This window comes from Zalophus californianus, chromosome 11 (assembly GCF_009762305.2).
Source record: "Zalophus californianus isolate mZalCal1 chromosome 11, mZalCal1.pri.v2, whole genome shotgun sequence".
Lineage (NCBI taxonomy): Eukaryota > Metazoa > Chordata > Mammalia > Carnivora > Otariidae > Zalophus > Zalophus californianus.
The window spans coordinates 14,919,848-14,945,977 of NC_045605.1; the positions used below are offsets into that span (position 1 = coordinate 14,919,848).

At 45.3% G+C, this 26,130-nt stretch overlaps 1 protein-coding gene across 3 annotated transcripts in view; it reads left to right on the forward strand.

Moving 5' to 3' along the window:
• The first annotated feature begins 2,929 nt into the window (after window positions 1-2,929).
• Window positions 2,930-26,130, forward strand: part of KMT2A (lysine methyltransferase 2A) — a 77,156-nt gene continuing 53,955 nt past the window's right edge. For 2 of the 3 annotated variants that reach the window (XM_027581002.2, XM_027581003.2), the window contains exon 1: window positions 2,930-3,364. In XM_027581002.2, the coding sequence (XP_027436803.2) occupies window positions 2,930-3,364 (435 nt within the window). Of the gene's footprint in view, window positions 3,365-5,474; window positions 5,574-26,130 lie in introns of all 3 variants that reach the window. The other variant, XM_027581001.2, reaches the window with a different exon arrangement.

Below are 26,130 nucleotides of genomic sequence, written 5' to 3' on the forward strand. Positions count from 1 at the left end.
CAGGGAGCCCGATGTGGGACTCGATCCCGGGACTCCAGGATCATGACCTGAGCCGAAGGCAATCGTTTAACCAACTGAGCCACCCAGGTGCCCGATAATTCTATTTTTAATTTTTTGAAGAACCATCATAATGTTTTGTTACTATTTTCCACAGCAGCGGTACCATTTTACATTCCTACCGACAAGTGTTCCATTTCTTTACATCCTCACCAGCACTGATTTTCTGGTTTTTGTTTTTTGTTTGTTTATAGTAGCCCTCCTAATGGGTGTGAAGTGGCATAGTTTATCTTTGGGGATCAGCAGTATGGTTAGTGGATATTGGTGTCAAACCCCCAAGACTTTGAGTGCTGCTACATACTAGCCGTGTGACCTTGGACATTTTCCTAGGCCTCAGTTTCCCCATTTGTAAAATCAGAGGGCTGGCCAGAATTGAACGCATATAAAACAATCAGGTCAAGGAAAGCACCCAGCAAATGTAAGTTACTATCATTTCTGCCTTAAAAGCTCCAACAATAAACCAAATTCTGGTTTGCTCTGGCTCCTTTGGACCAGTTCTGGAGGCAAAGAGACAAACTACATTTCTCAAGGAGTTTTTCTACCTAGGGCCTTGAGTCTGGGGAACTTCATACGTTCTTCACTGACATTCTTCCTGCTGCCCCCACCCGACCTGTAGACCTCCCACCTGTGCCAAATGAAGTGAGCTTGAAGTGAGGTTACTTAGAACCCAGCCAGTTTGTTTTCTCAGGGGTGGAGGACGGGAAGAAATCCTGTTGACACAGTTATGTAAAGCCTGTCACTCAGTCCCCTGCTTATTACCTCTGCAGACCGTTATGCATATTAAAGAAGGGGGGGCGGCAAATACAAAAGAAAAATAAGCGAGAAAGAGTGAGAGAGAGTGAACAAATCAGGATGCATGAGGGAATCCACGTGGTCGCCAATCTGTAACTGATCAGAGCAGCTACACTGAAGCAAAACCCCCAGCGCCTACCGCCAAATACATTGCAATGGAGAAACGGTCCACAATGGTGTGTCTATATCCTTACCAGAGTCTTGGGGCTGCCGCTTAAGAGACTCTCCCGCTACTCCCACCCCTTTTGCACCCAGTAAACCACGCGATGTAACAACGGAATCTGGTTGTGTGTGCGCTGTGAGTGTGCGCTTTGCAAACCATCTGGGCTCCATCCTGCGCGGTTGGAACGACGATCGATCCCGGACGAGTTGGGGGAGTTGGAGCTTGCCTGTGTCTCCTCCCTTTCTCTGCTCCCCTCTAGCCCCCACCCTACCGTTCCCCCAGCACTAACGTTTCGCCGGCGGAGGGACGTAGGTTTTCAGCACCAGGAGGCCGTGGACCTTCTCTGGAGGCGTGCAGTGCACCCTCCCGAGGGCCAGAGCTGATTGCAACCTGCTCACCACGACCCTCCCCCTCCTTCCCAAATTCGCCGCCCCAGGCTGTAATATTACAAGCAGTGTGCTCTGTACCCGTGCGGGAGTCCAGGAAGGCTGCGTGACCTTCCAGCGAACTCCACCTCGGCTGGGGGGATGGAGGCTGCCCCGGGGCCTGCAGGCTGTGCATCGATCCCCCAGCTTCAGCCAACACAAGTTCTCCCGATACAAACCCCTCCCTCCCCTCTCCGCTTTTCCAGCCTTGTAGGCTTCTAACGCCTCGCTGGAGGCGCCCTCCCCTCTTTCCCGCAATAAAGTAAACCGGGTGGATATTCATCCCCCGCCCTCACCCTCCTCCTTCCTTCCCCCCTCCCCCCTCAGCCTACTAACCCCGCGCACAGAGCTCGCCGCCGGCGGGCCCCTTCCACCCAGTGTATCATAATGCCCAACGCTCTTCTCCTCCCCCTCTCTTAATCAGAAACGTGCTCGCGAGCCCCCCTCCCTCTGCATGCATACATTAGGGTCTGCTTTGCATGCAGCGGCAGGCAGAGAACTGAGGAAGAAGGGGCGGGGGCGCTTTTGCCCGCCTCTTCCCTCCAGGCCCCGTTAGCCATCCAGCTTCAGCTTCGTTGTAACACCGCCTCGTTAGCGGAGCACGCCGTGGCCCCAATGCCCGGGCTGGAGAAACACGACCCAACTCTCTGCAAAAGGGCACGAGAGCCAGAGGTTCCTCAGCTCCGAGTGCACAGTAGGGCGAGGAGGTGGCGGGAGACCTGCCACTTGCTGTGTGCATTTTGGAGAGAGCTCCAGCATGAAAATGGGAGGGGCTCTCTTTTTTTTTAATTTTTAAAGCGCGTTCAATGAGGGCCTTTCTATTTTGCATATAGTAAACTGGGCAACGCTTCCGTTTTGCATATGGCACAATAAGGGCCCTTTTATTCTAGAAGCGTTAAATGAGGGCTAACCCATCTTGTATCCGTGCCTCGAGGCAGAGAAGGCTCACTCGTCCCCGACCCGGCAGCCGCGCTACACTGGAAGCTGCTCTCCCGGGCGGTTCGATTCCCAGCGCATCCCGGGAACGTGTGTAATCGGCCTCTCGGCTCTCGAGGCTGCAGGCGGCCGGGCTCCCTCCGCCTCCATCCTCCCCGTAGTCCTCGCCCCCCTCCCCCTCTCCCCGGAACCCGCGCTCCGCGTCGGGCTCCTGGGCTTCCTTCCCCCCTCCTTTTCCCCAGCAATGCCGCTCCCGGAGGGCGGGGCATGCACTTATCCAGGTTGCGGGGCGGGCGGGCGGGCGGGCGGCGGCGGCCCGGGCCTCGGCCTGGCGGAGCCGCGGCCCGGCGTCGGGAGCGTAGGCCCGAGCCCGCTATACAGATTGCCGGGCGGGCGGCCGCGGCCCGGCGCTCTGCATAGCGGCCGGCCGGGTGCAGGCCTTCGGGCGGCGCCGAGCGGCTCAGGCAGGTTCCGGGGCCCTGGGCCCCCCCCTCCGCCTCCCCGCCCCCCTGTGTTGTCGCCTCTCCCTCTCGCTGCTTCACTTCACGGGGCGAACATGGCGCACAGCTGTCGGTGGCGCTTCCCCGCCCGACCCGGGACCACCGGGGGCGGCGGCGGCGGGGGGCGCCGGGGCCTGGGGGGCGCCCCGCGGCAACGCGTCCCGGCCCTGCTGCTTCCCCCCGGGCCCCCGGTCGGCGGCGGCGGCCCCGGGGCGCCCCCCTCCCCCCCGGCTGTGGCGGCCGCGGCGGCGGCGGCGGCGGGAAGCAGCGGGGCTGGGGTTCCAGGGGGAGCGGCCGCCGCCTCAGCAGCCTCTTCGTCGTCCGCCTCGTCTTCGTCTTCGTCATCGTCCTCAGCCTCCTCTGGGCCGGCCCTGCTCCGGGTGGGCCCGGGCTTCGACGCGGCGCTGCAGGTCTCGGCCGCCATCGGCACCAACCTGCGCCGGTTCCGGGCTGTGTTTGGGGAGAGCGGCGGGGGAGGCGGCAGCGGAGAGGTAAGGGGGCGAGGAACCCCCAGGTCCGGGGTCTCGACCCTCTGCGGAGCCCCCCTCCCCTCCCCCATCCGGGATTGTGGAGCATCCCAATTCCGGGACCCTCCTGGAGTCCCCGACCCGGGGCGAACGGCCCTCCCATCTCGGGACCCCGTACATGGGTGCAGACCCGCAGGCGCCCCCACCCCGGGGTTTGGACCCATCTGGCTAAGGGCGTTTGCCCCCCCCCTTCATTCCCCTGACCCTTCCCCAAATCCCTTGGCACAGACCCCTCGCCGGGGTTTCCCATCCCGGGACTGAACCCCTCCTCCCTTTCACAGATTACCTCATCCGAGCAAGATTCCTCCCTCCCTCCCTCCTAGAGACCTGATCCCGCCACATCCCCGCCTCCCTCTCTGGGCAGATGTTTTACTCTTGGGGCAGTTTTCCTCTTGGGCATCTCTCGGGTGATGGCCTCATCCAGGGCCACGTTCTTCTCCTACCCCTTGGGGACCGATGTCCCTTCCAGCACCTTGTTTCCGAAAACCTGATGAACCCTCGCCCCATCCCCGGGCCAGGTCCCTGCACTACCAGCCACTCCCCCTTCCTTCACCTCCACCCTCCGTCCTCCACCCCCCACCCCACGCAGCTAGAGCCTCCCTCCTCCTCCTTCCTTACCCCGCCGGGAAAAATCTACTTTCCTCTCCACCTTGCCTCCCTTCCCCTCCTTTCCCTCTGAAGATAACGGTGATCTCTCCTCGTCCAGCCGTCTGTTTCCCCCATTTTACAGAGCTACAGTTTCTAGCCTGCTGGTAGCCGGGAATTACTCTACCTTCACTCCACCCTTTCCCTCCTTTAGAATGAAGGATTAGTGGCATCTTTGGGAGGAAAATAGTCCACTGTCCCCTAGGCTCAGAGAGGAGCAGCTTTCCACCATTCCCCCTGGAGAGGAGGCAGTCTTTTCCTCCAGCTCTGGGGAAGGGGGCCCCTGCGAGGGGAGGTGTTTGTGGGGGGACTTGGGCAGCATCCTCCCAGGGGAAGCAGCTGCTCTCCTACCCCACCCACTGCGCCTGAGAGCACGCAGTCTCCAACCCTAGCTCCCTCCCGCCCTTCTCTTCTCCGTCATTTCACTATTGATCCACCTTTTCCTAGGCCAATCCTGGGGCTTGGAAAGGGTGGGGGAAGCAGGGTTGGGGTGAGGAGAGTAGATAAGGGACAGTTTTACTTTATTATGCTGGTGGTGGTGGTTGCTTTTGGTTGGGAGAAGGGGGGGGCTATGAAGCAAAGTTATTCCTTAGAAGGAGGAGTTAGGGTTATCTCTCTGATTCTTATAGGGGGACCCGAGGTGGATGAAGGGGTCAAGAGCTTTGCTTCTTCCCCATTAGTACCGGGGCGGGAATGGGGATGCCTTGATGAGCATCATTCAGCCCCCACCAGCAAAAAGGAAAGTTGCCCTGGGAAGGGAAGTTGAGTTCAGGTTCAGCCAGTGGCGTTGCGCATTTGTTTTCCATTGGATGCAGAAGGGGGAGTTTGAATTGTAGGGGAGGGGGGAGAATGAGATGGGGGAGAATGAGATGCGGGATTCTAGGAGGAGGAAGAGCAGCTGCTAGGGGCTGAAGCGGAGGGCGGGGTAGGGGGTTGCTGCTCTGGAGTGCTCTTGATTGAAACAGAAAGGGAAAGATAACAACCAGCCGTTTCCTGCGTGCTCTGCCGTTGGTCCCGGGCAAACCCCTTGTCCCCTATTGTGCCCTGCACCCCTCTAGATATACGGAAAGATCCTGGGAAGAAGGGGAGGGAGGAGGTCCCAGAGACCCTGGCCCCTCCTTTCAAGGAGCTGGCATTTTTTAGTTGTTAGTCTTCCTGCCTCCTTTTTAAAATCGTTTCTAAGGCAGCCTGATCAGGAGACTGACAACAACCCGCCTTCTGACAGAGCAGGGAGGACATGATGGGGGCGTGTTCCTTGCTATGTAGCTAGCTAGCTGCAGCGTCCCTCTTCCCAGCCTCTCTCTGCTCTCTCCACCTCCTTTTCCCAGCCTTCAGAAGGCAGCTGCAGTCAGCAGGGTTGATTGAGACTATTTATTGGTTGCTGTAGATTATTATTTTTTTTTGAAAGGCCAATTCTGTATTTTTTAAGCTAACAACACAGATCCCATGTAGTTGGAGAACCAAAGGCCTCATACATGACAAAAAGACTGAACCGTTCAGGTTACTTGCATGGAGTTGGTGCTTAAATGTGAGTTGATTTTGCTTTTTTAAAAGATACAGCAGCAAAAAAAAAAAAAAAAAAGACTTACTGACATTTCATTTACCTGCTTATTTTTGAAATTGAGACTTGCCTGGTTATATGTAGCATTTTAGCCCCATGTATATTTGAGTATAATAAGAAAGTCTGTATTAGGAGGAGTTAGTCTATTTTAAGGGGATCCTGAGAAGTATTTTCTTCTTGTTTAGCATGCTTATGTATTTTGTATCAAGGGACGAAGTGTTCACATTCCAAATGTTGTTATCACATATTCAAAAGCAAAGTTTTATGCTGACAGCTTGCAATCGTAGCTTTTCAAGAGACTGGTTAGAAAGAGAGCCACCTGGATTCAGGGACCTAATGTCTGGGCACCAGAATATTTTATCTGTTGGTCTTTGACAAATCACCTTTAAAGTTTTAATCAGGTGCTAACACTTCCTTATCCACCAGCATTATATTGCTGAGCAGTGGTATATGTAGTGCCAAGCCTGTTAAGGAACTGCAGTTACTTCACATAAGATTAGATTAATAGGTTGTTGTTTTAAGACTTTTGCATGAACATACTTTAGTCTGAGAAGAGTGGTTGACTCCTTACATTCAACTTCATTATTTTTTCTGAATTGGGTTTGAATGAGCTGTTGTTCCATTGGTAAGCTTTTTATGTGATAGTTGGAGGCAATCTGGTATGGGTTGATAAGTGCTAACGCATAGTATGGCTTAGGACTAAATCACTTAGTAGTGATTGGATCCTTTGACCTGGTAGTTTTCAGTGTAGAAACCAAGCATTTTGTTACAGAGTCTCACAAATCAATGATAAGGTTCCAAAAGGGAAGTTCAGCGTTCCCCTGGGCTGACATACTTAACAGAATTCTAAAGATTGTTTCTCAGAATTCACTCACAGATCTGTATCAAGGCTTGTCTGGATTCATGAAGAAATGGTTTTGTGACCTAAAATGAGTCTAGCCTCTTTAAATTCTGGTTTGCTTTAAGTGAATAATGACTGTAACTTGTCTGTGATGAAACGGAAGTTAATACTTAGAGAACTAGTAAGTTCAGGTGGTTGAAAGATGATAGAACTTCCAGATCACATCCCTGTTTAAAATCCTTTAGCCATGGGAGACTTGTCCTTCACTGCCACCGGTCCCCAACTTCCCTTGGACTGTATATCTCTGGGTAACAGCTACATGTAAGAGTTCTTTATGACCAAATTCTGCCAGAGTGGGATTATTTTTAAAAAATATGTAGGTGTTGCTGGTCTCCTCTATATGGGCTTTTTGTCTGACAGTCAGGAAGTAGAATTTAAGTTTGATTTTACTGAGCTCAGTAGGAAATCACAGAAGTCTGCTGCTTCATCTGCCCTTTCCCCTCCATATTGTCCCACTTTTCTGAGGATTGTCTCAGGTAATGTTAATGCCACCATACTTTGCCATCTAAATAAACATGGTACAGCATCCTCTCTGTTGACTAGAATTTGAGCTGTTTTTAATATAAACCCTGCAAGTGGTTTATATATCAGCAACTAGTCTGTTTATTAATTCCATAATCCACTTACCTTCCTTACCACCTCATAAAATGTTAAAAGCAAAATTTCCACCCAGATCATAAAGTGGCACATTTTAAGTAGTTATAAATTGAAACTGAATGACAACATTGGTGTCTATTTGTTTTCATTTGAAATGGCAGTTTAGTTGAGGTGGACTAGGGCACACTCTTGGTTGGGCCTAGAAAAGATGATGTTCCTGTAGGCAGAAGGTAGTTGGAGAGTATCTGTGATTTTGTTTCTTTGTTTTGTTTTGGATGTTCACTGGGCATATGTACCAAGAGGGGGAGTTGTTCTTTCATGGCCTTAACAGCTAATCCTGAGCTTGACAGAGGGAAAATGAAGCAGAGAACACAAGGGGAATAGAAGAAGCCTCAGAGTGGAAGTTAGTAGACAAGGGCTCTCCATGCACTCATCTCTCTCACTGACCAGTTATGGGACCTTGGGCAGTTCACTTTTAACCTTGAATATCTGATCTGTAAAATGAAAAGGTCGGACTAAATATTAGCTCATGAATCTTTTCTGCTCCAGGATTCTGATTCTTTTCTATTATATAATTTTTTTGGTCAGGTCAGAACTTCTTATTCTGTGTTTGTTTGTTTGTTTATTAAAGATTTTATTTATTTGACAGAGAGAGGCACAGCGAGAGAGGGAACACAAGCGGGGGGAGTGGGAGAGGGAGAAGCAGGCTTCCCGCCGAAACAGGGAGCCCGATGCGGGGCTCGATCCCAGGACCCTGGGACCATGACCTGAGCCGAAGGCAGATGCTTAACGACTGAGCCACCCAGGCGCCCCTCTGCGTTTATTTAGAGAGTCAGAGTCAGTGAGCCTATTTGGTAATTTTTAATATTAGTCTGTACATTTGCCCATTTAATCGGCATAATTGTTGGGAAGAAAAATTTCAACTTAGTGGGAAAGTTTTCATTGTATGGACAAAATATAAGGACTGAAGTGTATGGAAAAAGTTCTTTGCTGGAATTGACCAATTTCATTTATAAGAAAAGTGAAGATCAGATTTTAAATACAAATCATTATCTTGTGTTGAGAGGCCCTCTTGTTTGACTAAGTTTGTTTCATGTTTTCCATGTCGTAGATTCCTGACTGCAAAAGGGAAGTTATTTTCAGTCTAGGTGGTGTATTCCTTTAAGTGTGTGAGCTTTTAAATGAAAAGAAAAATACTGTGCATTAATGAATTTCTAAATCCAAAGTGACAGTACCTATGTTGCAGGGAGCAGCTGGTAATAGGCTCTGAAATGTAGGACTTTGGTTTATACTGAGCATCAGAAATGTAGTCTTTAGAACTTTTCTTCATTCTCACTGAGAACCATATGACGTCCCCATCTATTCCTTCCATTTGATTGTCTTAAGGCACAGTGCTCCCGTAGGAAACCATCATTCACAAAATAGTGATTTGCCTTCTGATTAGAAGTTGAGAAGAGAAAATACTCCCATCTTGACTCCATTTCCGTATCTTTGCTCACCTTAAAGCTGTCCTTCTGTAGAGCCTGTGTGCAGATACCCATTGCCTCCCTTGCCCTGTAGCTAGAGGGGGTGGCGAGGGTACTTTGCTTGCTCTGAGGCATAACACTCTGCAGTGCCTCTCCCTCTTTTGGATACTCACTGTTTTAATTGTAGGTCTCCTAATTAAGATCTCTTTGTGCCTGCCCACATTCCACTAGTGTTGGCACAGGACTTCAGTTTCCTTCTAGCACTTAACTTGAAGGCCTTCGGTAGGGCCTTTTGTGAATATCTTGTCTTTCCATTCTTCCTCTGCCAAGGTGGAGAGCCCAGTGGCGTAGACCTTTGAGAAAGAGGGAAGCTATGTGACTGTCACTACTTTGGGAGGAATTTACTCCAGGATTGCTGGGATGGGAACCTCTGTTGTCTGCATATGTTATTTTCAGGGATTAAGGAAGGTTAAATTATTAATGAGTTTGACATACCTACCTGTGCTTTTTAATCAGATTTTTAACCCCGTGGGCACTAGTAGGAAAGAGCTCGCCGTTAAAAAGTACTTGTTTGGGTCTTACCTAGATTGGTTTAAAGTTTGATAAATACAGTTTTATCATGGATTAAATCACAGACTCATGATTTTTGTAAACTGGTAGGTTGTGAAGATAATCAAATGAAATTATTGATAGCTCCTGAATTGTATCAGATTTTAAAACATAGACCGAGTGAACGTTAACTTTGAGATTTGAATGAACTTTTTTCATTAGAAAAGACTTCGGGAGGTTCTAGAAATTATTGAGTTAATTAGGAATACTCTTGTAGGTTCCAGTTTTTCTTGCGAAGTTTGGGAATTGGCTAGGCTTCTAGAGTAGTTTCAGAAGAAGGGAGAATAATTTCACTCAGTTTCCAGTATACTAATGCTCAAAATGCAGCCTATCCTTTAATGGATGTAAATGCGGCATGCTAGAGGAAATGCAGTCTTTATTAGGAAAAAGGAATCTTAAATCCTTCACCTGGGCCCAGATGGTTTCATTGATCACATCAGTATGAGGCAGGCAGACAAAGGGCTACTTTTTTGTTGTTATTGTCATGTCATTGGTTGTGAAGAAAGCCTGAAAGAAGGAAGTACAGGATCTTTATGGCATGCATTAAATAAAGCTGGAGGCCTGCGCTCTTATACCTGAGTGGGTGGTTTTATGGCCTAATTCTCTAATTGCTGGCATTTATGACAGTGTGGATGCTACTGGCCCTATGGCCGAAGGTGGATTATGTTGGGAATAGGGAGAGAAAAGGGGTCCTTTTGTTGGCCTTTTCATTCCTCCCCCCATAAGATCTCCGAGAAGGCCCCGAGGAAATGCAGACTCTTGAACTGAGGGAATGATATCCCATAAAATGGTTCTTTATGTTTTTAAAAAGGATGAGCTGCTTTTCTTGACCTATCCAAAGAAATCCATACCACCACTGTTAAATATTTCAGTGAGCTTTGTACCTTGTCAGGTTACACACCAGGGGAAGCTGACCCATGAGGCTGTAGCCACTGCCAGACGGTTGCTTTTTAAAGACCAAGGCATTTGAAAGATGAATTTTGTCGTGTGATTTGTAGTTGTTTGGGATGATATAAGTCCCCTTGTAGGATTCGTACAAAACTTCTTAGGGGCCAAACTTGGCTTCACTTTTTAGATGTTGGACATCTTTAATGAGCTTTAGTTTTGAAGATATAGAGATAGAAATGTAAGAGTTAGTTGACAGTTTTCTGCACTGGCTATGAAAATTCCCCTTCCTTTGAAATGAGTAGTTGTTTTTCTATTTGACAAATAGACTGAAGGGATTTCCCCAGAAAACTTACCTTTAATTATCAGGACAGCAATGCTTTGTGTCCCACCAGTGGGGCAGATCTCTTCCACTGGCATTTATCTCTAGAGTTGGAGTTTCTTTCATATATTTTATCTCTTGCATTTTTGTTGTTATGTTTGGTTGGAATGCTTGGGTGTAGATATTTTGATGTCTTTCAGCAGCCAGAGCCATGAACCTTTCTAACATGGGAACTGTTTTAGCCAGATCCAACCCTTATGATCGGGTGCTTTGCTGAGGCATCATTATCTCATTCTCCTTTTGCAGCATCAAAGTAACTGTGGCTTTCTGTCTTGAGTTAGGAGAGTAATATTACTTGTGAGGAGTGTTGTTGGAGAACATTTTTTTCAGTACCTCTCCTTTGTGCTATCTCGGTTTTGAAAACTGAGGAGAAGTTAATCACAAATATCTCTACAATACATATCTACACCCAGAGGAATAAATATTTACACATGTCTGAATTCAACTTCTGTCCATCCATGAGTATTGACTAATTTTTAGATCAAATGCAAACATACAACGTTGTTCCTAGATTATTGCCTTTAATTATAAGCAGTAAAACCATGTGGATAACATCTCTTTAAGCTCAGCTAATGAGGAAATCCTTTTGTAATCTCTCGGGCCAGGATTTTTTATTTGTGCATATATAAATACCTTTATAAAGGATGGGGAGAATCTCATTATCTAATCTGTAATAGTGTGAGATAGTACAGCACAGTAATTAAGAGCTGTTAAGACCACGGGCTCTGGATTTAGACTGCCTGGGTTCAAATCGTTGCTCCCCCGTTTATTAGCTGGATGACCTTGGAAAAGTTTCTTAACCTCTCCATGGTTCAGTTTCTGCATTTGTAAATTAGCAGTAATCAAGCTTTGTAAAATTATTGTGAGGCTTAATTGAAATTATGCATGCAAAGTACTTAGCAATTTGCCTGGTACATAAGAATCCCTAATTATTATTAGAACTCAAAGTTTGAAAGGCCATGAGGGCTATAATATTTTTTTCCCATCAGGATAACTGGGTTTTATTACTCTTGATGTATACATGTATATGCGGACACATACCTACCTATGTGAGAGCTATAATCTTGACTTTAGAATGTTCTTGATTTGGGTCTGGTTGTCAAGTTCATTTGTAAGCTAGGCATAACCAAACTGAAGACCAGCTATGCATCTCGGCAACAGGGGTTACCATTGGTGTCCAATGAGAACATAATTAGAGGTAAGGCCGAAAAGGGAGAAGAGAGAACAAGACGGTAAATAGGCAGGGAGGACACTGAGGAATTCAGTGCCTCCAGGAGTTGTATAGTTACCAGGCCAAGGCAGCTGTGTTGGGCTTGCTACTCTTGGTCTCGATAACTGGTGTCCCTTACCTTTTTATGTATGAATCTAAGTACTCAGGGATCCTTTGCAATGATTCTGAGGCTCTTCATGGTCCTCGGCCCCCAGGTTCAGCTCCATTCGTCTGTACTTGGTAACTAGTTGACATTTGCTCTCAAGTGTCAGCACAGGAAGAATTAAGTGTTGGTCTACAGAGATCAACACAATTAATAATTTAATTAGAAGAAATGCTAAGTTGTAGGTTACAGCTCCTGGGGGTTGGAACTTAGCTTGAGAAATAAAAAACCACAAGTAGAATAGTCAAAAACAGATTAAAGTTTAAGAATAACCAGTAGAGGGTAGTACGCTTAAGGAGGAAACATACGGTTCTGCTTTATCTCTCTGAAAAAAAAGGTTTGCTGAAATACCGAACACACCTCATCGTTTACAGATGAAGAAACTGAGGCACAGGCAAGCTAGATAGTTTGCCTGAAGTCATGGCGAGTAAGCGGCAGAGCTAGAATTCAAATCTAAACCCGTGTCCATTGGAAAACTCATGCATACTCTCTGTCGCTCTCTTTACCTCTTTTCTCTGTGCACCCTCCAGTCAGTTTGTGAGGCTTGTCTGTGATACTATTGCAGTGTTTAATCTGGCCCTGCTGTTCTGTTTTTACCATCCTACTTGAAATTTCCATTACCTTTGCATGGATTATTACCATAATCTCCTAACCGGTCTCCCTGCCTTCCTTTTCACTGTATAAAGTGTTGCCAGTGGTTTTCTTAAATATAGATCTGATTATGTCACTTTATTCCTAAAACCCTCTGCCTCCTCGCTAAACATAAAATAAGATTTAAAATTCTCAGCCCTCCATAATCTAGCTGGCCTACATTTCCACGTTTTGAGCATTATCTCCTGAACTCACATTCTCACTTCTGTGCTTCGGCCATGTTGGATTACCGGCCTAGTAGATGTTCTCCATGGGCTGTGTGTACCTGCCTTTATACTTTTGCTCACGCCTCTCCTTTGCCTTAAAGTCTTTCCCATCTTGTCCTGCCTCTGGCTCATTCATCTTTCATGGCTCAGCTCCATCCCCAGATCCCACCTCTTAGAAGCTTTTACAGATACCACTGCTAGTGGAAACTCAACTTCTCCTTCCCCGTTTTCTTACTGTACTTAATACCTACCTTTAACGAGTTTACTCCAGGTTACCTTATAGTGTAAATATGTTTTTAGTTTATTTTTAGAGAAAGAGCGTGCATGCGAGCAGGAAGGGGCAGAGGGAGAGAGAGAATCCCAAGCAGGCTTCATGCCTGGCATGGAGCCCTACATGAGGCTCCATCTCACGACTCTGAGATCATGACCTGAGCCAAAATCAAGAGTCGGATGCTTAACCGACTGAGCCAACCAGGCGCCCCTGCTGTAAATACCTTTGATTATGTCTGTCTTCCCCCATTAGATTGTGATTTCCTTAAGACTTGGACCATTTCTAAGTCACCGTTTGTGTTTTATATTGTTTATAGTGGTGACTTTCCATATAGAAGGTGATCAGTGAATATCTGTTGAATTGAAAATTTGATACACATACAACTTTTAGGAATATCTTGCAAGGACAGCGTTACCGAAGCTGTTATGTTGTACAAGACTTATTAGCAGGGGGCGCCTGGGTGGCTCACATGGTTAAGCGTCTGCCTTTGGCTCAGGTCATGATCCCAGAGTCCTGGGATCGAGTCCCACATCGGGCTCCCTGCTCTTTGGGAGCCTGCTTCTCCCTCTGCCTCTCTCTCTCTCTCTCTCTGTCTCTCATGAATAAATAAATAAAATCTTAAAAAAAAAAAAAGACTTATTAGCAGGATAATTGTGAGTGATTCTTTAAAAATAGTGAACCAGGGCTCCTGGGTGGCTCAGTGGGGTTAAGCATCCATCCGACTCTTGATTTCAGCTCAGGTCCTAATCTCAGGGTCATGAGATCGAGTGCTCCGTCAGCTCCCCACCTGGGCATGGAGCCTGCTTGCGATTTTCTCTCTCACTCTCCCTCTGTCCCACATCCCCCATGTTTGAAAAAAAAAATGTAAACCAATTCAAGTGTGGCAGAGGAACATCTAAGAGCCATCAGAGGACATTTCTGTAATAGTACTGAGTGGGGTTTTACAAGTGATGTTGAGGTGTCCTGACAGGATACCATCGTCTTTTATGTAGATAATGCCAGCGCTGACCATCCCCTTACTTGAGTGTTGTTTCCATTTCTAGGTTCCTCAACTTAAAGGGGATGAGGAGACGTTGGAGGCGGTTCTGAGGAGACTCAAAAGATGATTATATGATTGGAAGTCAGTCCTGTGAGGAAAGGTTGGGAGAATGAAAGGTTAAGAGGCAATTTAATAACTCTTCCAAAGACATAAAAGGGTCCATTATTAGAAATGGTAACCAGCTGTTTCCCAGCCCCACGGGTCCGAGAGTAAGAGAAAATAGGTCTACACTGAAGCAAAGGATAGTTACATAAAGAACTCGTTACTAATGATGTTTGTCAATAGTGATGGTTGAAAAGGTTGCCAGAATAACGTTATCATCGTCTCTGGAGGTGAATTTTTAAAGTGGTGTCCTGCCTGTATATGTATAAAATGACCTCTCGAGCTACCCTCTCATTCTGGGAATCAAAAAGTGTATTTTCATTCAGATCCTAGAGGGTGTGGATCATGTTTTGTACTTCTTAATATTCCCCCAGGGGTCCTGGGGCCCTACTGGCTCCTTAAGTATTTGACTTGAATTGTCAATTTGTGGCAATAATTAACTTTCAGTAGTAAGCTCCAGAGAAATGTCTTTATGAAATGATATTATAGTAGTTTTATAGGAGAATAAAAATGTAGTAAATGGAGCTAAGAGAGAAATCTTAACATCAAGAAAAACCGGGGAAAACAGTAGGTATGGTCTTACTGGGGAAACAAATAAGTGTTTGTAGCTTTTATGTCCATTTTCAGTTGTGGTTTAAAGAGATGTGCTGCAGAATATCCCTTGGTAGGGTTATCACTGCTTGTGGACATATTATAAGTGCTTTGTAAATCCTTTCCAATCTAATACAAGCTTGCTTCATGTGAATGAGGATTACAAAGGCCTCTGACCCTTGGCTTTTGAGGCTCTGTGGAGGGCTTGCATCACTCAGAATGAAACCTTCTTAGATATGTTGGGTTGCAGAAAGCATTTCCTGTAGAGTCAGAATGAAAACTGTGAATTGGGATTATTCATATAGATCACCAAGAGTCTGGGCAGAGCTGATACTAACACCGGCTCTTTTTCCTACCAACTGGTAGTTCCAAAACCTTGATTGAATTATTGACACTTCAGGACTGCTGAACTTAGTACTGGAATTATATATAAATGCCTTCCTTTAGGTGAAGTGATACGAGATTTATTTAAGGTTATGTACATATAATGAATTTTCTAAATTTCATATAGTACATGCCGTCCACTCTTTTTTTTTTTAATTTTATTTATTCATTTGCGAGAGAGACAGAGAACAAGCAGGGGGAGAGGCAGAGCGAGAGGGAGAAGCAGACTCCCTGCTGAGCAAGGAGCCCAATGCAGGACTCGATCCCAGGACCCTGGGATCATGACCTGAGCCGAAGGCAGACGCCTAACCATCTGAGCCACCCAGGCGCCCCAAATGCCGTCCACTCTTAACCAATCTCATTAAATGACTGGAGTTAAAAGGTAGCTGGATTCTTGCAGGAATTCTGCAAGTGGTGGTAAATTCAAGGGTGGTTGAAAATCGTAAAATTGGGTGTCACTTAAGAAACTCTGGGAATTGGAAATATAAGAGATTCATGCTTTTCCTGGAACTTTTTTTTTTTTAAAGATTTTATTTATTTATTTTAGAGAGAGAGAGCAGAAGCCGGTTTGGGGGGAGGCAGGGAGGGGCAGAGGGAGAGGGGGAGAGAGAATCCCCCCTCCATCCCATGACCTTGAGATCATGACCTGAACCGAAATCAAGAGTCGGACGCTTAACCGACTGAGCCACCCAGGCACCCCTTTTCCTGGAACTTTTAATTGCTAGTCATACAGGTTTAAATTTGGAAAGGAAACGAATATGAAGGCAAATAATAATTGTCATGTTTCTGTATTCTACTTGAGAGACTCTAGAGCTGGAGTAATAAAAAAAACACCAGGGACTTTTTTTTTTTTAATAGGTTAATGCCACATAATGTGGGCTTCTCAGAATGTGATGGCAAACTTCCAAATATGATGTGGTAGTCAGGAGAGTCAGTTGGTTTTTCAAGATATTAACACAAAACTTCCCAACTCTTACATTGAACATTAATTCCTGAAAAATATTAGGTCAAAATGATGTTGGCTGACTTGGTAGCTTTGTTGTTTTGCCAAGGAGAATGTTCACTTTTGTCATCTAACTTCACGTTGCTCCTTCAGAAAACTGACTTTACTGAACGATAACCCTATTTACCTTCAGAAAGAAGGAAGTTGTGAAAACCTCGTGTTACTGGAGTTGCTCTTGGTCATTCAGCAGCGCATCTGCCCTCTCAAGGAAAGATGCATCCTACCTTTTGTACCAAGATAGGACCAAAAAGCTGGAAGAAGAAAGTTGAAATTTTGTAGTAGAATCTTATAATCGAATGAGCATATAACTCAAAATGAAGTTAACTACTTAAAGTTGGCATATGGGGGACCCAAACCTCTCGTAATAAAAAGAACCATCTCTGAAAACAATGTTGGTGTTTGTTGGCTTAATTTTTCCGTCCTATTCAAATGGATCTGGCCATGTTGTGGTACTTTCCTGTTAAACAGAGAATAAACCCTGTGAATGGTGATGATTAACTTAATTTCTATAGTATATCAGGCTTATTTCTTCTGCTTCAGACTTGGAACCTAGGAGTCTGGAGATACACCTTTCTTGATTTGTTTTGGTTTGGTTTTTTAATATCCTGTGAAATAATTTGGGGCATTGCCAAGAATCTGTATAGCTTACTATCTGATGTAGTGTATTCATTTGCTGTGTTTTCTTTTCTTTTTTCTTTTCTTTTCTTTTCTTTTCTTTTTCTTTTCTTTTCTTTTCTTTCACCAGTGAGCTACTTTATGAGATGGGTGGGGTTCACCTGCCTCATTTGCTTGGCTGTTTTGAGCATCTTTGCTTTTTGCCCTTGTTGACATGGAATGAGGATGAAGAGTACTACTTCTTTCTCTAATGACAAACTGGGTAATATTTCTGTTTCTCAGGTGGCAGTTGCTAGGTAGAATTGAATTAAATATTTGAAAACTGAACTTCATTCTTGTGTGGGTGAAAATTTTACCAGCTGTTATTACTGAACAAGAGTGTATTATTGGGGCGCCTGGGTAGCTCAGTTGGTTGAGCGACTGCCTTCAGCTCAGGTCATGATCCTGGAGTCCTGGGATCGAGTCCCGCATCGGGCTCCCTGCTCAGCGGAGAGTCTGCTTCTCCCTCTGACCCTCCCCCCTCTCATGCTCTCTCTCATTCTCTCTCTCTCAAATAAATAAATAAAATCTTTAAAAAAAAAAAGAGTGTATTATTGGCTTTGCACTCTTTAATCCTAGGTGACTTTTTTGTGTTAACATTTCTCAATATCAGGCAGAGATCATATTTAAAACAGTTTATTTTATTTTTTTAAAGATTTTTTTATTTGGGACAGAGAGAGAGTGTGAGAGAGAGAGCACGAGCAGTGGGGAGGGGCAGAGGGAGAGGGAGAAGCAGACGCCCCGCTGAGCAGGGAGCCCAATATGGGGCTTGATCCCAGGACCCTGGGACCACGACCCTGAGCCAAAGGCAGATGCTTAACCGATGGAGCCACCCAGGTGCCCCTAAAACAGTTTAAATCTCTTCCTAGCTGTTATATATTCAAATAACCACTATTCTCTTTAATGCACCAATAACAAGAGAAAATTTGGCCTTGGCCATACCCCTGACAATCTGTTGACAAGAGACTATGATGTTAGTTCAGTAACTGCGTACGTTTCTTGGTAGTTGCTTTCAGAAATCATCTTGGCTTAGGAAGTTTGTCTCTTAATGTCTGTGTATTTGACTATGCTTGAGTATATTATATTTCTCCCTTCTCTCCTTCTCTCCTTCTAATTATTGTTGTATTCCACTTTTTGGAAATGAGTTAGACGTCACTATATTTTCTTCCATTACAAATGATAAAAAAGTACTTGCAATGAGGCTCACCTTCCCAAGTGACATTCATAAATGTATCACTGTACACATAAGAAATGGAGAGAGATTGGAAAATCTAATTCATTTTTTAAAAGATTTTATTTATTTTACAGAAAGAGAGAGAGCACACATGCGAGCAAGTGGAGGAACAGAGAGGGAGGGAGAGGGAAAGAATCTGAAGTAGACTTCTCACTGAACTCAATCTCATGACCTGAGCCAAAACTGAGTCGGATGCTTAACCGACTGTGCACCCAAGCGTCCTTCTAATTCATTTTTCAAAAAACATCTTTTATGTACCAGACAGATGATCAAGTACTGGGGCACTAGCAATGAACAAGTCCCTTCTCTCATGGAACTTACTATCTAACTTCTTTTTCCTGAGCTCTGCTTAAAATACAGCGTGAATATAAGTACTAAAATTATAATACTTTGCAAGATATTTTGGAAATTGGTCATTTGAAGGTTGAAGTTCTCACAACTAATATTAACAGAATTGTCCTTGGGAGCAGTTCAGGTGTGTTCTTCATTTACTGATTTACTGATTTTTTTTTTTTAAAGATTTTATTTATTTATTTGACAGAGAGACACACAGCGAGAGAGGGAACACAAGCAGGGGGAGTGGGAGAGGGAGAAGCAGGCTTCCCCGCGTAGCAGGGAGCCCGATGCGGGGCTCGATCCCAGGACCCTGGGACCATGACCTGAGTCGAAGGCAGACACTTAACGACTGAGCCACCCAGGCGCCCCTGATTTACTGATTCTTGAGTCAGCTATACCAAGTGTAATATGTGGATCGAGATAATTTAAATATTCTTAAGATTTTTAATAGCTTTTCCCTTCCTGTTAAAAGGGAACTTAAGTACTACCACACCCTCTGCCACCTTCTACAGTCAAAGAAGTACCACTCTCTTCTTATACTCTGGATTCCATCCCTCTCATCTCCTCAGGGTTGTTCCTGCAATTATCACCTCTCTCCTGAATCCACAGTTTTTGTCTCACATCTGGATTGGTCTCATTAACATATAAAACATAATTTTTTTTAAGATTTTAATTAATTTTAAGTAAACTCCATGCCTGTTGTGGAGCTCAAACTTAGGACCCCGAGATCCAGAGCCCCATGTCTACTGACTGAGCCAGCCAGGTGCACCTAAATATCTTAATATAATCCTTCTTGAAAAAAAGGGGGGGGCACCTGGGTGGCTCAGATGGTTGGGCGTCTGCCTTCGGCTCGGGTCGTGGTCCTGGGGTCCTGGGATCGAGTCCCGCATCGGGCTCCCTGCTCCTTGGGAGCCTGCTTCTCCCTCCGCCTCTCTCTCTCTCTCTGTCTCTCATGAATAAAAAAAAAAAGAAAGAAAGAAGCCTTGACCTCATGTCCTCCTCCAGCGACTACCCAGTTCTCGGTTCCTTCTCACAGCAAAACTTGTAAGTGCTGTGTGTCATTGCTGTCCACTTCCTCACCTCACTCTCCTCAGCCACTGCAGCTGGGCTTTCTCCCCCTGGTTCCTCTGAAATAGCTCTTGTCAGAGTCCTCACGGAGCTCAGTCTCGCCACATTGAATAGATAATTCTTGGTCCTCATCCTGTTAAACCTCTGGGCAGCATTGAATCGGCTGACCACTCCCTTCTTGAAACATTTCTTTTCTTGGATTCTGTAACACTATGTTCCCCTGCTCTTTTCTGAAGTCATTGGCCATGAATTTTCAGTATTCCATATGGCTTCCCCCCTCTGCTTCACTTTTCTGAATGTTGGGGTCGTCTAGGAGGCCGCCTTTGGCTATACCCTCCTCCTAGGTGGTCTCACCCAGGCCTCGTCTACATGCCCAGGGACGACTGAGTTTTTGTCTCTAACTCTGACTACTTCTTGGAGTACCAGGGTTATATAACGAAATGTCTATTTGGCATTTCCATTTGGGTAATAATAATAGGAGTAGTTAGCATTTATTGTTTATTACGGGCTAGGCAGTATTCTCAGTACCTTACATCGATTATTTTACCTAATCTTGACCACTCTCTGAGGTAGCCACTACTATTCCCAGGCAAGAAAACAGGTACACATTGAAGCACTTGGATATCTAATGTGTCTTACATTTAACATAGCCAAAAAATCTTGATCTCCTCTTTTCTCTGTGTTTGGGAATGACTCTGCCATTTACCCAATAGCTCAGGCCTAAAATTTAAGAGTTACCTCTGATTTCTCTCTTTTATTCATATCCCAAGTAACCCATCAGCAAATTTTCTGTGCTACCTCCAAAATACCTTAAATCCAACTTCTCATTTCTACCACCCAAACCCAACTTACCCATTATAATCTTTCCACTGGACTATTCCATCATCTCCTTGCTTGTGTTCTTACCTCACTAAAGCTTGTTCTTCACACAGGAACTATGCGCTCCAAGTGTAAACGAGTCAAATCTTATTATTCCCTCTCGTTAAATCTGTCAGGGGCACTCGCCTCACCCTCTGTCCCCCCCTGCCAGAATGAATCCACATTCCTTCCTGTGGCCGTCAAAACCATACAGGCTCTGGCCTCTGGTCAGGTCTGCTTCTCTGGCACCATCTCTTCTCATTCTCTCATTCTGCTACAGAGCCAGGCCGGCCTTTTGGTCTGCCGTACATGCCAGGCTTATGGCTGTCTCTGGGGCTTTGCACTTTCTATCAAGCAAGAATACTGCTCCACCTGGATCTCTCTGTTTGTTTGTTTTTTTTTTTTAAGATTTTATTTATTTATTTGACAGAGAGACAGCGAGAGAGGGAACACAAGCAGGGGGAGTGGGAGAGGGAGAAGCAGGCCTCCCGCGGAGCAGGGAGCCCGATGCGGGGCTCCATCCCAGGACCCTGGGATCATGACCTGAGCCGAAGGCAGACACTTAAATGACTGAGCCACCCAGGCGCCCCTCCACCTGATCTTTATATGTCTGTCTTTTTCTCATCATTTAGGGCTAAGCCAGGGTTCAGCAAGTTTTTTCTGCAAAGGGCCAAATGGTCTCTGTTGTAACACCCACTTCTGCTGTAGTGTAGTGCATCGGCAGTGCTAGTACATAAACGGATGAGCATGGAGGTGTCCCAATAAAACTTTATGTACACTGAAATTTGAGTTCCATATAATTTTCATGTGTACGAAATATTCTTTTTTTTTTTCCCCCAACCATTTAAAGATGTTAAAAACCATTCTTAGCTCATGGACTGAACAAAAACAGGTGGCAGACCAGATTTAGCCAGTGACCCATAGTTTGCCAGTCCTTGGTGAACCATCACTTTAGAGAAGCTTTTCCTGACCACGGAAAATAACCCCCACAGCTAACTCCCATCGATCCTATTGCCTTGGTCTCTTTATTTATTTGTTGTATGTTTATTTTCTGTCTCCACTAAATTGTAGCCGCATGGGGCAGGAATTTCATCAGTGTATCTTTAGAGTCTAAAACAGTGCCTAGCCGTTCCCAGTAAATATTTGCTGAGTGAATGAATGCCAGTCCCATTCAAATCATGGCTGTAGACTGCTATCTGGTCTCCCTTTATTCAGTCTCTTTCCTACTCTAATTGTGCGTGTACACCTTTTCCAGAGTAAACTTCGGAGTTACGCCTTTTCTACATCTGAGAACCAATGGTAGCTCCTTGCTGTTTATTGTATCAGCTTTGACCATACCATCCTAGAATTAACAAGGTTCTGGTACTTCATTTGTCTCTTATCTTGAGCCTGCTGTGGCTACCCTTTCCCAACCAGATCAGTTTTTAACTAATGCTTACATCTGATTTTCTCCCCATTGTTGTGGGGAGAAATAATCCTTCCATTTATTCTCTTTGTTTTTTAAGATTTATTTATTTGAAGGGCGCCTGGGTGGCTCAGTCAGTCGTTAAGTGTCTCCCTTCGGCTCGGGTCATGGTCCCAGGATTCTGGGATTGAGCCCTGCGTTGGGCTCCCTGCTCAGCAGGAAGCCTGCTTCTCCCTCTCCCACTCCCCCTGCTTGCGTTCCCTCCTTCACTGTCTCTCTCTCTGTCAAATAAATAAATAAAATCTTAAAAAAGAGAGAGATTTATTTATTTGAGAGAATGCTTGTGTGAGTGGGGGAGGGGCAGAGGGAGAGAATATTCTAGCAGACCCCACCGTCCACCCCCCCCACCAAGCGCAGAGCCCCATGCAGGGGCCGACCCCACGACCCATGAGATCATGACCCCAGCTGAAGCCAAGAGTCCGATGCCCAACAGACTGAGCTTCCCAGGCACCCCATCCCATTTATTAATTACCCATTGTCTGTGATACATGTCCTGCAGAACTGTGTTCTTAAAAACTTTTGTAGGTTATAAACCTCTTTGAGAGAAGCTGGAGAAATCTGTTGTGTTTCTCGTCTGACAGATGCCTATGTAAACGAAGTTTTGCCTGTACTTCCAGAGAAATTTCTCAGCTTACTCCTGCCCATGAACTTCTTTGACTAAATCCTTGCTTAACCCTTTTCCTAAAAGAAGAGAATTTCCCTCCGTTGTGCTTTGTATTCATTCCTTCCCAGGACTGATGCATCCTCCCAGTGCTTTTTCCATTTATTACTGCTTTGCTTTTGAGGATTTACAGTCTCTTTTCTGCTGCTGTGTTCCCCTTTGGCATATAAACATACTGTACTCAAGAAATAATCCTCCCAAGCTGGTCTTTCCCTGCCTTGTGCCCTATCTCTTGTTTCCCACATAACTGAGTTTTTTCAAAAGATGAGGCTATACTCATTTCCATTTTGTCACTTTTTTTTTTAAGATTTTATTTATTTGGGCGCCTGGGTGGCTCACTTGTTAAGCGTCTGCCTTCAGCTCTGGTCATGGTCCCAGGGTCCCGGGATCAAGCCCTGCATCGGGCTCCCTGCTCGGCAGGAAGCCTGCTTCTCCCTCTCCCACTCCTCATGCTTGTGTTCCCTCTCTCGCTGTCTCTCTCTGTCAAATAAATAAAATCTTTATTTTTTATTTTTTTTAAGATTTTTTTTGTTATTTGAGAGAAAGAATGAGAGATAAAGAGCACGAGAGGGAAGAGGGTCAGAGGGAGAAGCAGGCCCCCCGCCGGGCAGGGAGCCCGATGTGGGACTCGATCCCAGGACTCCAGGATCATGACCTGAGCCGAAGGCAGTTGCTTAACCAACTGAGCCACCCAGGCGCCCCATAAATAAAATCTTTAAAAAAGAAAAGATTTTATTTATTTAATTATTGTAGAGAGAGAGTGTGTGCATGCCTGTGTGAGTGGCGAGGGTGGTGGGGGAGGGCAGGAGAGGGAAAGAATCTCAAACGGACTCCCTGCTGAGCACAGAGCCTGATGGGGGGCTTCATCTCACGACCCTGAGATCACGACCTGAGCCAAAAGCTAGAGTCAGAGGCTCAACTGACAGCCACCCAGGCGCCCCCCATTTTGTCACTTTCTAATCACATCTCCACCCACTGCAGTTTGGCTCCTCCTGCTTCCAACACTGCATTAAAGTTGGCTGTGTTAAGGTTAGGGGTGACCTCCCAATTTTGTTCTCCCACTGTACAAGCTTCGGCCCTTACCCAACTTGACCATCCCTTGCTATATATTCCTTCCCTTGACTATTGTGAGCCTACCACTCATGACCTTCCTCTTGGCCATTCCATCTTCATCTCTGTCCTTGGCTTTCACCTTTATGTTGTGAAGTGTAGGTATTCTATAGGCATCTGCCATTGACCCTCCTTTTCTCTCATTATTCTGTCCTTGGGTGATTGCTTGCATTTATACGTACACTTTCATCATTCATATGTGTGTGTGTATGTAGATATTTTTTTCATGGAATCACATGTGTTTTCTCCAGATCATTATCCTGTCTTACAACTTGGATGGACATTTCAAATTCAGTTATCTGAAGTGATCTCCCTTCCCACTTCTATAAACCTTTCTTCTTTCTGTATTCCCAATCTTGGTAAATATCGCCACAAACCTAATCAACTTAGGCCAAACACCTGCAAGTTTTTATTGATTCTTTCTATTGCCTTAACCCTTCATATCAAAACTTTGTCCATTTGCTTCCTGTCTGCGGAATCTGCCCTTTTCCCCCAATCCCCAGTGTTGCTGCTGTCATTTTACAACTTTTCCTGCCTATGGTTGTAAAGGCAATCTCTGCTTACCCACTGCTGTCATAGTGATCTTTTGGAACATATAAATCTAGGGCGCCTGGGTGGCTCAGTCGTTAAGCGTCTGCCTTCGGCTCAGGTCATGATCCCAGGGTCCTGGGATCGAGCCCGGCATCGGGCTCCCTGCTCCGTGGGAGGCCTGCTTCCCCCTCTCCCATTCCCCCTGCTTGTGTTCCCTCTCTCGCTGTCTATCTCTGTCAAATAAATAAATGAAATCTTTTAAAAAAAAGAAAACATAAATCTAATCATGCCTCCGCCCACCTGAAAGCATTGTGGACGAGCTGTAGAGCCTTCGGGATGAGGCCCGCTCGTCCCTGAAGATCAACTTCAAACTCATGAAGGCATTTAACACTTTTCATGACCTGCCTCTGTCTTTTTTATCCCCCTTCAGCATCATACGCCCCTTTCCCACCCACATTGGCTGGGGCCTCAGCCGTCCTACACTGTTGTTTCACGCCATGTACTCTTGTCCGTCTGTGCCTTTGTTTGTACTGTTCTCTCCCTGACCCTGATTTCTCATCCTTCAAAAGTTAGATTAAGTTTTCGTCCTTTCTGTAATGGCCTTCCTGACCCTTTCTCCTTCATTGGGTCTGTCTTTCTGCTGTGCCGCTGTATTCATTCCATTAGCACATGTATTCCTCCAGCATGGCAGGCAACACACTTGTATTCCATTAATTTAATCATCTATTTTTTTTAATGATTATTTATTTATTTATTTACTTACTTATTTGAAAGAAAGAGAGAGAGCACACAGAGGGAGAGGGAAAAGCAGATTCCCTGAGGAGCAGGGATCCCGATGTGGGGCTCGATCCCAGGACCCTGAGATCATGACCTGAGCTGAAGGCAGATGCTTAACCGACTGAGCCACCCAGGCACCCACTCTCACAGCATTCTTAAAAAGAAGAATCATTTTGTTTAATTCTTTGGAATCCACCAGTATTTTCTACTACAGTGCTATTACCACAGTAGCTACTTAGCTACTTAATGTTTTATAAACAATTGTGTTTCTTTTATTTTCATTTTACAAACATTTCTTGAGTGCCAAGTTTGTGCCAGTTACGGGGAATAAAAAAATGAGTACACTGTCCCTATCCTCAAAGAGTGAACACTCTAGAGAAGGAAATAAACATGTAAACAGATTTTTAAAAAAACCCTTGTGTTAATTAAGTACTAGTAATTATGTGTACATGTCTTTAAAATGCAACATCAAGACCTTGTTGTTTTAGAGCTTGAAGCAGGAGACACAAAGGGAAATGTGCCAGCAGAAGTGATAGCTAACTGGAATAAACTCCCAAAGGAGCCGTGTTACTCCTTTTTAGCTATAGGACTGAGATACACAGTAGGCTTCTGCAACGTTTCTTCATCTTCTCTGGTTGTTCTTCATGATCTTCTTAGTTCTCCTGTGGCCTCCTCATATAATGAAGCCATATATGATGATAACAAAATTTAGAAGCTTCAAATTTCAAAGAATTTCGAACAATTAGAGTATTAGGGTGATTTTGATACTGTCTGTGGTTATTGATGCTAATCTCCAGTTGATTCACCAATAAACCTTTGTAGTTGAAGAAATTTGATTATTCAAACTCTTAAGACTAAACATTTTGGAGACCAAATATGCAAAGATACGGTTGCTAAGGGGCATGTCTGAGAAACCTACCACTTAATTCAGTGCTCCAAAGTGCAGAGGAGTCTCTTGCCAGAAAAGAAAGTGAGCAGACTTATCCTAGACCCTACTCATCTGAGGCTGGAAGCGGCTGAGCTTGTTTATTTAATAGAAAAGTTTCCAAATTAGCTTTGGTACCTCCACCTTAGCCTGGGAGGTGAAGAACTCCAGGTGAGTGATTTTTGCTCTGACTGTGGTAAACTGGGAAGAATCTAAGGGAGGAACTAAAAGTCTATGTATTTTAGTTAGGGGCAGGGAGGAAAAGGCGTTGAGGTCGATCAGTTGAAAGTTTATCAGATCACTGGTGTTACTAGGAACTGTGTCACATTTAATCAGTGCAGATGGCTTAGGTCTCGATTACCTAAACTCTGATTGCTAATGCTGGAGTGGTGCCTAGTTGCAGTACTGAGGGATGGAAATGCACATTGCCGTCCTTTGGAAGGAT